At 37.8% G+C, this 13,874-nt stretch overlaps 1 protein-coding gene across 1 annotated transcript in view; it reads left to right on the top strand.

Annotated features, from left to right (window-relative positions):
• The window catches only part of qless (decaprenyl diphosphate synthase subunit 1 qless), a 402,352-nt gene extending 389,191 nt beyond the window's left edge, over positions 1-13,161 (top strand). Inside the window, exons 7-8 of the mRNA XM_067158521.2 lie at positions 7,420-7,614; positions 7,952-13,161. Of these exons, the coding sequence (XP_067014622.2) occupies positions 7,420-7,614; positions 7,952-8,173 (417 nt within the window). The 3' untranslated portion in view covers positions 8,174-13,161. The remainder of the gene's footprint in view (positions 1-7,419; positions 7,615-7,951) is intronic.
• Positions 13,162-13,874: the final 713 nt, after the last annotated feature.

Here is a 13,874-nt window from a genome sequence, read left to right as displayed (position 1 = left end):
AACCAACCATCGAAGGTATCAAAAATGAATGAGTGGTATTTTTAGTGTGGTTCACCAAAAGGGACCAGTGTGAACTGTGGCTCACATGTGGATTTAACCCTGTTTTACGGCCGGATGCCCTTCCTGATGCCAACCCTGTGTGGAGGGATGTAATGTTATGTGGTGGTTGGTAGTGTGATGTATTGTCTGGCTGTGAAAAGGAGTGTTGGAACAAATACAAATACCCATTTACCGAGCCAGAAGAATTCATCAGATGCGATTAAAATCCCTGACCCAGCCAGGAATCGAACTCGGGACCCTCTTAACGGAAGGCCTCAACGCTGATCATTCAGCCAAGGAGATCGACCCCAGATCCATTCATGGTTAAATTGTATTCTTGTTAGGTTATATTTTCGATTTGAAATGTAACATTTCTGTTTCAGGAGAAAGGAATCACCATTTTCGGCTTTATAGAAAATTGACACTTTTATATTCCACTAATGGACAATGGTCCCTTTATATGAATTATCTTTATCAATTTAATGTCAGTACAAAGGAGTCATTTGTTTATTTTTGAATTCATTTTTCTCAGAATGTACTAATTAATGCTGTCCAGTTGATTTTGTTGGATAAAGTTATTAATATGGTGAGAATTAGGTATGCTCCAGAGGAAAGGATTTTCACACATGACATACATTTCTTTTAAGAGAACGTCGATCAAATATTACAGAAGGAAATTTCTTGAAAATGTCACTGAACGTCTTTCTGTAACCATTTTAAGATGAATTACAAAATACGAGGAGCATGTCTATTTCGGGACACACAGTACTACACAAAAGTATCGGTCCTAAAAGAAAAATGTGCCAAAAATACACCACGCAAATATTAATTTTATTATATGTTAATATATAGTATAATGAAAATGAAAATGTTTATGGTCATTCGACTGGCTCAGGAATGGAATTAATGAAGCCTCCATCTAGCGGTGAGGTTAGGAACTGTGCCGGCTACCGAAGTCTGTCGCACTCCTCGGGGACAATGATTAATGACTGATGAAATGATACTGGAGTGTGTTACTGGAATGAAAGATGACAGGGAAAACCGGAGTAACCGGAGGAAAACCTGTCCTGCCTCCACTTTGTCCAGCACAAATCTCACATGGAGTGACTGGAATTTGAACCTCGGAACCCAGCGGTGAGAGGCCGGTGCGCTGCCGCCTGAGGCACGGAGGCTCAATATGTAATTGCATCATCGTCATCATCATTAGTAGTTATGCTCATTACTGAGCGTCGTGACCTCATAACTCTTATAATTTCCGTGTTGCAACCCGAGATGTCTCCCTCCCGAGCGGTTTTCACATTTCTTTAATATGATCTGAAGTTGTAGACCAGTGATCTTCTTCGCGTGATCTCTACGTCTCGTCTGAAAATGTGGCCAAGGAACTGGATGTAACGCTCACTCACGCGGGAAGATAGACATTTCTTGACGCAGAATTCGTCCAGAATTATTATTATTATTATTATTATTATTATTATTATTATTATTATGTCGTATGATATCGCTACCGGGTTGTTGATCTGCAGTGGTAGCGTGCATGCCAATGCCTATATTCCTACTGCTCTGCCATTTAGCAACGAAACTCTCATGGGCGGTTCATAAAGTTTCCAATGATTAATTTCGTCCGATGGCCGCTGATTAATGATTACACTACCAGAAGTCAGTTATGACTTGAAGTTTCACGATTTCTATCCGCTCTTCAGAAGTCGACTTCCTCTCCTAGGGTCGAAACCACGAACTTGGTATTGTGAGTTGGATACTTTACCTCTCATCCACTGAGGCAGCTACTAATTGAATGAAAATGACAGAATGCAAGGGGTCCCAGAGAAAATCGGCCCTTTTTTCCCTTTCTGCCGTACAAACTTCACATGCATTTGACGATACTGGATCCTAGGACGTAAGGCTAAAATCTAAGCCGTGATGGAGTTATGGCACAGCTCGAGAGGAGTAGGTTACGGCTTTCACCTCCTTTGCGTATTGTGAAATGGAGATCTCATCTTCTGTGTCCGGCCCGGCACGGCGCTGTGATGCAATCCCGCACGACACAGGTGCAGCACTTTCACTTGACGGCTGACTCGTTCGCTCGTGTTACCATTTAAATACCGCGTGTTTACCTGCTCATCGAAGATTTGTCACAGAGTACGATGTCTTAAAGGTAATAGTTATCCCTCAATCTAATGTGTGACTATCATTTAAATGGAAAATAAACTCAGAATATGAAACTGTAGATTAAGAAGTGTAACGAATTATGTCATGCACTTTACAAGCTGTGAGTCAACCGGGTCAAACGAATAGGAAGTTGCCGTGTTAACCCCTAGACCAGGACGGTGGTTTACATCAATCTGTTTACAAAAATGCGTTCACTCTAAATTCGACACTTTTGTAGGATGGATGAATCTTCCTCCAAGTCCATATCAGACTGATCAAACTGATCGAAAGTCTCCCTGAAGAATTTACTTAACTGTATTAATTTTGATTTAAATAGGGTGGCTAAGATATTAATGAATGTTAATAACTATATTGGTTTTACGTTCCAATTACTATATTTACGGTCTTGGGAGACGCCAGCGTGCCGGAATTTTGTCCCGCATGAGTTATTTTACGTTCGAGTAATCTACTGACACGAGACTAGCCTACTTTCAAATATCACCACGCTGAGTCGGGATCGAACCCGTCAACTGGAGGCCAAAAAGCCGAATCCCCGCTCCTCCCAACCGTCTGAGTATTGAAGGTTGTCGATAGTTTCCTATCGAGCTTAACGACTGATTGACTAAAATGATCTTGACCTTGATACAGTACAGTTTGCAAGTGACCTGCTTAATTTTGTGTGCATAATTTAGTGGAATGAAAATTTCAAGAAGTTTAATTTTAATTTCGTGTGGCTATTTCTAGCCGAGTGCAGCCCTTGTAAGGCAGACCCTCCGATGAGGGTGGGCGGCATCTGCCGTGTGAAGGTGACTGCGTGTTCTTGTGGTGGAGGATAGTGTTATGTGTAGTGTGTGAGTTGCAAGGATGTTGGGGACAGCACAAACACCCAGCTCCCGGGCCAATAGAATTAACCAATGAAGATTAAATTCCCCGACCCGGCCGGGAATCGAACCCGGGACCCTCTGAACCGAAGGCCAGTACGCTGACCATTCAGCCACCGAGTTGGACATTTCAAAAATGTAAAAAATGATTGATGGAATGATGGCATGTTTTTAGGCAAAAATATTATTGATAAAGATATCACTTTCAACGATCTCGATTAGAGTTCCTCCTTTATTAATGAAAAATACATGAGAATGAGAATGAAATCCATTGAAGACGTAGGGAATTAATTTTGGTTTTAAAGGCTTTGCAGGCCTGGTGAACAGCTATGCTAGAGCCTTCGAAATCCTATTTTATTCCAATTCTTGCCCACAGAATCAAGAATATAACCATCCAGAAGACAGACAGCAGTGGAAATGAGGATAATTAGTGCAACTTTTTAAAAAAAATTCATGTGGCTATTTCTGGCATGGTGCAGCCGTTGTAAGGCAGACCCTCCGAAGAGGAGTTGCAACGTTAGTTGAGAACTTAGTCATTGAATGCTTTTATACAGATTGTAAATAATATGCTGTCATTGTTGTTTTCATGTAACGGTATGGAGCGCTATGATGAAGGTTGCTTGCTAAAAGTAATATCTCAGCCTTTGTCAAGTGGCAAATCTCTCCCACGTAATACAAGCACGGGGCCGAAAACCCGGTTCTCGTTCTCATATTACCTGATTAATCTGCTGGTACTTTGAAGCAATGAGTCATTGTGCACCGTTTGTGATTCTCTTGCTTTCACTTCACCGGATGTTCTGCAAGAAACTGCCGTATGTAAATTAAAGACGTCTGGCATTATGACAACGAGAATTTCGTTGTTTGTTTCGATGCTCTGGAACGCATGCACTTAATATTTTCCTGCCTCGACAAGCTTCTATTATATCGACTTAGCTGAAAGGTCAGCATAGCGGTCTTCGGTTCAGAGGGCTCCGGCCTCGATTCGCGGGCAGGCCAGGAGTTTTAGTTGGGTCTGATTAATTCCTCTGGCTCATCTTCTGTACAGAAACACACAGTAGTGAATACATCCCTTCACCTACAGTTGGCGTCATGCAAGGCTAAACTGAGTGACTACCGCACCGTCATTCGACCGGAGGCGCTATATGCATCGGAATGCCTTGCAATGAATAAAAAAGGCCTGTCGGAACAACGAAAGCCAAAGAGAGGAAGATTTTAAGAAAGATCTTGGGCCCGGTCAAAGAACAAGGAGAGTACAGAAGACGACACAACGATGAGCCTTATCTGCACGTGGAGAAGATAACGAACGCCATACGCAAAAGAAGAATCTCTTTCTAAGGCCACTTGACACGAATAAGTCGCGGAAGATTGTCCAGTCGAATCTCTGCCTACTTTGCGGGAAAGAAAACCAAAGGGATCTGGTTCACAGAGGTGTAAAAAGACCTTACAAGAACTGGGGATCTCACATGAGGACATCTTGGAACGTGACTCTTTGAAGAAGAAACTTGGGGAAGTACAGAATTTTCAGAAAAAAACAGAATGAAAACCAGCAAGAAGTGGACCGAAAAACGAAGGGATGCTCACCGAAGAAAAATGCGGGAACACTGGGCAAATGTGAAAGATAGCAGGAGAAAGCGGTTGAAATAGCGTGGTCCATAGAAGACCGAAAAGAGAATTAAAAAATTAATAATATGTGTGCCCCCCCCCCCGCCCCCCCGAAATGTTGAAGTTTAGAACTTGTGATTAATTGCGGCAACCATGTAAATGAAGATTTTAGGTGGCTCATTGTTTTGCTTTTAATTTGAACTATGTATTTGCTTAAAATGTGCTGATGCTTCCATTAATAAATATTACAGTGAGCATAATCTTGCATTTCACCTTCAGTCTCTGTTATATTCTGCAGTTGTAATACATCGCAGTTCACAGGTAATTCCCATGTGGCATTAGCAAAATATGAAAAGGGTATTATAAAACACCTATGTAGTCTTTTGATTTTAAGAGAAGGGGTTTACCCTTACCTTTACTGCCAGAGTTGAATGAGAGGAAGTGTGGACCTGTGGAGAAAGGGTACATTTAAGCTGGAAGTTGAATGACCAACAACACAGGGCTTTGTGAATATTGGATGACACAAACTGGTAAAATATTTGTGATGTGACAAATTCAGAACTTCAGACGGAGAAAGTCAAGACACCAGACGGTATGCATTGTGAAGTAAACCAGTGATGTCGGTTTCTGCAGAAAGACATAGTTGTTGCTGATGTGATGTGTCTTAATTAAATATTTTTTATTTCCATTTTAATTCAGTGTTTCTAATTTCACAATATGCACCCAACATTATTTTATAAAAGTCCTCAAATTTTAACATCTTATATCCCCTCCTGAAAATAATTTCTGCATATGCCCCTGCTGTCAATTGATATTGAAAAGTGCTTATATGTGACGGACTCATGTTAGTAGATTTCCTAGCATATTAATGAACTTCTTTTTTCCATGTAAGACTTTGGCACTTCAAAATCTCTTAAAATCCGTAGCACTGATAGCAGTGGAAGTAAACAAACTAAATTTTGACTCCAAGTCAGTTCAAAACATTGTTGTTAAATGAAATGCTGAAACAGTTCTATATTTGTAAATTTAACCATATAAAAACCAAAGGTATTTTCAGTAAATATATACAATTTAAAAAATGAACCAGTATTTATAAAGAAGAGTTAATCCCACTTGTTTATTTAATTCATTCATTCATTTATTTCAACCCAGGAGAGTGTGATTCAAGCTTAGCCTCTTGGCTATGCTTCTGAAATAAAACTTTTCTGCTGTTTCAGATTTGAAAATGGTAATTTTGACTCATTGAATTGAATTCTGAAGTCCATTTTCCCTACCTCCTAAAATTAAAATTAATATACTATTTCATTTTGCTATACAAAAGCATCCAGCTCCTTGTTGAGTGGTCAGCATTCAGAGGATCACAGATTTGTTTCCCAGCTGGGTAGGGGATTTTAGTCATATTTGGTTTTTAGGTTACTCCTCTTACTTTAGGATTTGGTGTTTACTATCCCTCCACATACCTCCACATAGGGTTGGTGTCAGCAAGGACATCTGGCCATAGGAAAGGGCAAAGTCCAAATATGCAACAGTTTGCAAATGTGACCCCACCAGGGTGTGGGAAGTGCGCCAGAAGAAGCAGAAGAAGAATATTTTATTACACACACAAGTCCCAACATACCTTCGTAAGAGATCAGTGTCTGAAGATTAACTTGTCTGCTTTGTCTGGAAGGAGAACTGTGTTGATGTACATTTATAACTCCATGATTGCATAATATTTTCTTTTCAGACACCAACAATTTTCCTCTATCAGTTGTTATATTTCACTGCCACTGTCCCTAGTATCTTCTCTCCATCTTTATGAAATCTTTCACTCTTTTCATTACCGGTACTCAATATTCTTAAATTATTAGGGGACCAGTCAAAGTGAGAGAACAAAAAGAGAAAAACTTGCAGGTCTTTTACCATATTTCTCATAATTTCTTCATACTGTAATCTTGTTTCATTTGTAAGGTCCATATATGTAGTGTCCTTCTCAATCTGCTTGATGTGAGGTTTATCAGATATACCTGCTTTTATCTTACCTGCTGACAAAACTGGAAATTTATTTCTTAAGTCCCGGTACTTGAAGCATGAACCACTCTTGTCCTATATTTTTACAAACTTTCATCGAGGAGATAACAATATTGTGTTTATGATCAACAAGACAGACACAAACTCCATTCTTTTTCCCTAGCATTAAACTCCTCTTGGGCCATACTTTTATAGTACATTTTTGCTGCATTCATGCATTTATTAGACTTCAGGGTCATGGGCTAATGACCTAGGATGACAGTCTTGCTCAAAACTTTAAACACATGACCAGCTAAAAATAAGGAATTGAGGCATAAGTATACAATTTGTGATTTGTTTAGCATCAGTATGTACATGCATGAAGTATCACTCGTACAGTATGCATTTATGTTATACATGTTTTGCTCTATTTCTGCCCTGATTACCATATTTAAGAGGATATGCATGTAATACCTAGTGTAATTAATTAAATATAAGTTTATTAAAGATGGTACATGCTACAACAGCATCATCGACTTTTTTGAAATGAGAACATCAGAACTTATTTTTACCAAGAGTACAGATTCATCACAGACTAGTAATTTGTCAGTGTTATGGAACCCATGCTTGATACTCCAGTGTCAAATGTTGTGTTGTCTGAGAACTGTGCAAGATGCTAATAATTTGTGATTTTTTTCAATTCAGAAGAAATTATGTAACTGTTCATACTGTCCTGTTATTAATTCTTAATTGCTGTTTTCAGACGGCAATGCTGGCTGGTGCTGATGATGCCTTGACTGAAGTGGCATTCCAATACGGCCGTAACGTAGGATTGGCTTTTCAGCTAGTGGATGACCTACTGGACTTTGTTTCATCCTCTGCTGCAATGGGCAAGCCAACTGCTGCAGATCTAAAGTTGGGATTAGCGACAGCACCTGTGCTTTTTGCCTGTGAGCGGGTAGGTTTTATAACCTTGGCAATCTCTTGTCTTGTGCAGATGGCTGGTTTGATAGATGAAGGGCTCATAGTACCATGAATATTTTATCACCTACAGAGTTCTTACCATTGTACCTTTCACCTACATTGCAAAAATATTGATGTAATCTCTACTCATTATTAAACATTATGACTTGGAAATATTAGTCTCCTGTTAAATCAAGTAGTTATCATTAGATTAGGTCATAGTTGTGACTTCTTTTATGGGTAATTCTAGCCACTAAACACTTGGACACCATCATGCATAGATAGTTTTGTTCAAAACTTCATTGTTAATGTGAATAATTGTTATTTTTCAGTTCCCTGAGCTGAATCCGATGATCATGCGGAGGTTCCAGGAGCCTAATGATGTAGAACGAGCCTTTGAACTGGTACACAAATCTCGAGGGCTGGAACAAACCCAATTTTTAGCACGAAAGCATTGCCTGGAAGCTGTACGACTTGCTAGCTCACTGGCAGAGTCGCCATACCAGAAAGGACTACAGGTGGTTAGTGATCTTGTTATCAACAGAATGAAGTAGCAGCTTATTTCTCCAACACGGGATTGAACGTGCAATATCCACACAGCTACACGCCATGGCCAATGTACATCTGTTTGGCTTGACAGCTATTATGCAACCAATGTTGAATATACAGCATAATAGCTTCAAGCTAGCAGATCTCCTCGAGAGCAGGCTAAGACACAGCCCAGTGGCATAGCTCATGATGAGGATCAAACCTTTCAGTAACAATACAAGGCTCTGTCAAGAAACTAGCACCTTAAAGCTTCTTGCACAAGGCACTTAGTTGAAATTAGAAAATTATCGAGAGGGGTATGTGCTATGCCACTGACCTTATAAGATGACTGACCATTCAGTAATATCTTCTTACTGTACTGGTCTAGCCACTGTAGGTAGATACAGTACTTTTAAAGGTTATAACAGGAAATAGCAAGATTCTCTATTCGAAATAGCTGAGAATTGTTGTTAGTTTACTGGTAATGTATTATTAAATCTGTTTCTTTAGATGAAACAGATGGAGAGAGTAAGCCAGTTGGATATAATTGGCACACTTAATGTACACTTGTATTATATCTAATTTTATAATTTTCATAATAAGCACATGTAAATAGCATCCTATACTCAGGTGTCCCTCAGTGGGCCTTGCCCACCTTTCTACCCTGGGGCAGATTTACCTTCATTCCCTCCTTGTGGTAATGGCTATACAAATAGACCATTATGAGACATCAAATTATTGGCTGCAGGATGATAAATAGAAATCCATTGTATGCTGTGTAGGTAGTCCTTTAGAGGTAACGAGTGCTCGTGAGATTAGGGTAGATTTATTTAATGAATTTCATTAATATAGCTGATAGATGAGAATGACCAGTGATGGTATTTTATTGAGTGATATATCCCTAGTATTTCTTTCAAGTGATTACTTCTGTTACTCTTAATTGTAGAAAAACAGTAGACAGCCACTATGCCACAGAATAGGACAGTTGTTTCACATGATTATTATCATTATTATTATTATTAAGAAAGAAAGCTCTGGGGCATCTGCGGTAATTTTATTGTTAACCTGGCATTACTCGCTAGGTCTTTATGTGTGCCATTACTTGCTAGTGAGCGCAGCGTTCACCTTTGTGTAAAGGCAAAAATATGCTCATATAAAGATGGAGGTATTTTTAATACGTCAATTTGAGATATCCATTTAGGAACACGAGCAAGTGGAGTGCGCGTGTGTGTTAACACTCTATGGCTATGGAACCAAGGTCTGCATTCGGGAGGTGCGTGGGTTCGAACCCCACCATTGGCTACCCTGAGAATGGTTTTCTGCGGTTTCCCGGCAAATGCCGGGACAGTTCCTATTCATAAGCCACAGCTGATTTCCTTCCACCTCCTTACCCAATTTCACTCACCATCATTCGTTTCATCTTCATTAGCTCCTCACCTGAGGTTGGCATTAGGGAGGCCATCTAATGACATTAGTAGACTAATATGAGTGGCGTCATTAAAAGTAGGAAAGATCACAATACGAAGATAAAGTTGGAATTCAAGAGGACAAACTGGGACGAATATTCATTTATTGGAAGGAGAGTTAGGGATTCGAATAACTTACAAAGGGAGATGTTCAGTAAATTTCCAATTTCTTTGAAATCATTCAAGAAAAGGCTAGGAAAACAACAGATAGGGAATCTGCCTCCTGGGCGACTGCCCTAAATGCAGAACAGTAGTGATTGATTGATATAGCCATAAAACATGCCATATAAATTAATCTCACCTCATCCCCAACCACGTATCAAGAAACGGGTCTAAGGGGTAGACAAACAATTTATTTAGGAACACGAATGCTTAAATTTAAAAAAAATAGTTTATTTAGGAACATGAATACTTAAATTTAAACAAATATGGAATAGGGGGAGTATGAACTAAATAATGCAAACATATACTCCAACATAATATGAAACAAACATTTTACACAGTCAGTCATCACGTCTGTTGCTTTCAGCATCTTTTCTGGAACACTGTTTACAAATTTTGTTCCTAGGTTCAAACATTTGTAACAGGAGCATGGAGGCCCCACTTGGTAATTCCATCCTTTACTAAATCAAATGAAATATAGCCTTCAGTCAACAAAAGTGCTTCTTCTTCCTCTAAACTTGCAGACTCTCTGTTTCAGAGTTATGATCGCTTTTGTAAACCTCACCTGTTTCATTACCATCACTTTCGGTGTTCAAATCCACTTCCTCCATAGTTTCGCTCAACCACGAAAGTATCTAATCAGTGGATGCCATTGTTATCTTCTTCTTCTTCTTCTCCTCCCACACTTGTGGGGTTACGGATGTAAGCTGCGACTCACATGCGGATTTGGCCCTGTTTTACGGCCGGATGCCCTTCCTGACGCCAACCCTATATGGAGGGATGCAATCACTGTTCTGAATTTCAGTGGTGGTTGGTAGTGTGGTGTGTTGTCTGAATATGAAGAGGAAAGTGTTGGAACGAACACAAACACCCTGTCCCCGAGCCAGAAGATTTAATCAGACGTGATTAAAATCTCCGACCTGGCTGGGAATGAAATCCAGGACCCTCTGAATCGAAGGCTGCAACGCTGACCATTCAACCAAGGAGTTAGACAGTGGATGTCATTATAACTTGTATAAATTCACTGACAAAGCTTGACTTGTTACAATGCACAAAATGTGAGTAGCACTGTTACTCGCTACTGAGTGCACCACTCACCAAACATGCCCTGTCAGGCCTAATAATGGATTGGGGGGTCTTGGTTTTCAAAGATAATGAAAATAATTGACACCTACTCTTCCTAACAATCTGTTTGAAAGGTATATGGAGTTGCAAAAGTAGAGGAGACTTAACATTTCAACAACAAGCAATATACTACGGAGGTGAACGCCGCGCTCACCATGTGAGTAACCGTGGTTTGAGAGATACAATAATCATTTAAAAAATTTATCAATAGCTAATACAGTGTTCTAGAAACTTTTTTTTTTTTTTTTTTTTTCCATCTGATCACTGATTTGATGATATATAGTATTCAGAAGTCAAGACAATTATTGACTCCTTCTGCTTCCTTAAGGTGAAGGAAATTGAATGCTGGTAGCTGGATGTTTTCATACCTTGGCCACCAGCAAGTGAATAATTGGTCAATTGAGCCATTTCCAGTGTGGAAGCTAAAAGTAACAGGCTAATTATTTAATGAATATGTTTTAATTGTATTGCTGCCCTCGAGGCAGAAGTATGCAAAACATCTTCTGATGTTCAAATATTGATGCACTGTTCACAAAACTCCCTTTAATGCATCCCATTCAGGCTTTCTGTCCTTCTCATAAGTAAGTTTATTGCTGTACCCATAGCTTTATCTCAGGGATTTTCAAATTCCTTGCTAACTTCAATGAGTTGGCCAGGGAAGGTCTGCTGACAATGTTATGAACCTAGATGCAACTCTGTTGTTTATTTTATGTGATGATAAAACAAACCAATACAGCCATGTAAAATTTGTAGTTGTCAGACACAGACAAAAAATTGAAGAAAAAAATGGATTTTAGAGAAATGACACATAAGAAAAATCCATGGGAACAACTTAACATAATTTTCTCAAAGAACCTTATGTAAAAATAAATACAGTATTCTTGACTTTTCATATAAATCTGCCCTAGGTTCTGTTTGGTGTTGGGCTTCTTGACTCATAGTCAAGTTAAAGCTGAGACAAAATATAGTGATATATGATTTATTATGTAAATTTTACATTAATATTTAATTCATCTCTGATGTAAACATCCATGGAAAAAACTGTACTTATTGCAGGACATTTTGTGCAGTTGTGGTACAGTCTACAGTCAAACAGTAAATAATTATGCCCAATGTAACGTTATGAAAGAGCTCATGAAATCAAAATCTTTAAAAAAAAGTTTTGCAAAAGATGGATCCATTCCTTGTGGAAACCTATAGTTACCATTAATGATAGTTGGCATTCTTGAGCCATTAAAACTTTGTGATCAGAAATTTCAAATGTTGTATATTATGTAGGTGCATTATATCTTGGCTAATTATGTAATGTATCATTTTTCTCTTGCATATTTTGTATTCCTGAGCTCAGGACATTTCAGCCCCATGACCATATGTCTTCATAGAGAGCATATTCAGAAGGGTAGCATTTATCATCTCCAAGTCCTGTATCATTAAGCATTTGTATACTTCAATAATTTCAGTATTTTTTAAACAACTATGACAATATATTTTGTGTATATATTAATGTTCTATATAGGCCTATATATATATATATATAAATTTTATCCATTTTAAAATGTGTCACATAACATTTCTTATACTTTTAGTCATTACTTTAACTGGTTGTGATTTTCTATTTTTCTGCCTCTCTCTAAGAACAAAGTTATTATCAGCATTGAAGTACTTCTGATCAGCTGAAAGGAGATAGTTATTAAGTGTAAATGAATGGGAAAGGCTTCATATTAAAAATTCTGAGTTAAAACATTGAAATAACATATTTGATTGAATAATTTCTTGGACAACAAAATGAACAAGCCTAGACTTTTTCAAATTTTCAATAATTTTTACAGACAAAAAAATCAGCCAGGCATAAACATATTTCATTGGTAGACAAGTGCCTCTGTTTGCCCATTTCACCTCACCTCATTTCATAAAGTTGCATACCAGAATGTGTGTGTATATATATGTATTATCCATAACGCAGCAGGTACTATAAGGCCATGTATGTATTCATCAATGTAGATATATTCCCTGTGAATGTTAACATGAACAGTGTAAAATGGAGTAATATTGTAAATTGATTGATATATATTTTGTGAGGTTTTATATATTATATATATGTTAATGCAATCCTCAACAGTTGTCTGTTTCTTGATGGATTCAGTGATTATGAATTATTTTTTCATGTATAGTGTACATATGAACATTTAAAGAGATGTTAGACGTGATTTTGAAAGGCCGTTCACAACATTACAGTATTAATAATACTTGGTGAACTTCCAGGACTATGTGTTATTTAATCAAACTAATTTCCATATCAGCTAGTGAGCTCTGTTACTTCAAGAAGGATATTAGTTTGGAAGTTCTTATAATAACCATTCAACTATAAGGAATTGGCACAAATTTTAAAACAGTGTATTTTGGAGGGGGAATGAAGATTGTTAACTTAAAGTTGAATTGTTTTCTTGTTGGTAACTTGGCTACAAAAATGCAAAATATTATTACACTGTAAAGATACTAACATATTTTAAAATATGAAACAGTTGAATTATTGGTCTAAATATATGATTTTATTAGAAATGCTTTGAAATTAAAGTAATTTCTTGAAGAAGTTGCTGTATTCCACATTGTATCACTACTTGCACTCCATTGAATGATCCTAATATTATTAATTACAAGAAGAATCAACATAGGTGAAAATCACATGGAAAGCAGTCTATATCACAATCGTAAACATGTACACAAGATACACACTCTAAACACATCCTTCAGAACAAAGAAATTGAACTAGGAACTAAGACTTTGTTAAGGTCAGAATGAAAACAATAAACTGTTGCTGAACTTTGATATTTCTGCTTGACCACTATAGGATTTATTTTAAAATATTGTGTTTTGCTTTTTTACCATTTTAAAGAGTTACTATTATGGATTTTTTAACAATTTGTACTAGTATTATGTACTACACTGCACAATTACAAATAGAGCAAAATTATTA

The sequence above is a fragment of the Anabrus simplex genome, chromosome 1 (assembly GCF_040414725.1).
Source record: "Anabrus simplex isolate iqAnaSimp1 chromosome 1, ASM4041472v1, whole genome shotgun sequence".
Classification (NCBI taxonomy): domain Eukaryota; kingdom Metazoa; phylum Arthropoda; class Insecta; order Orthoptera; family Tettigoniidae; genus Anabrus; species Anabrus simplex.
The sequence above is the reverse complement of the archived record's forward strand: the minus strand, read 5'-3'. Positions and strand labels throughout refer to the sequence as shown.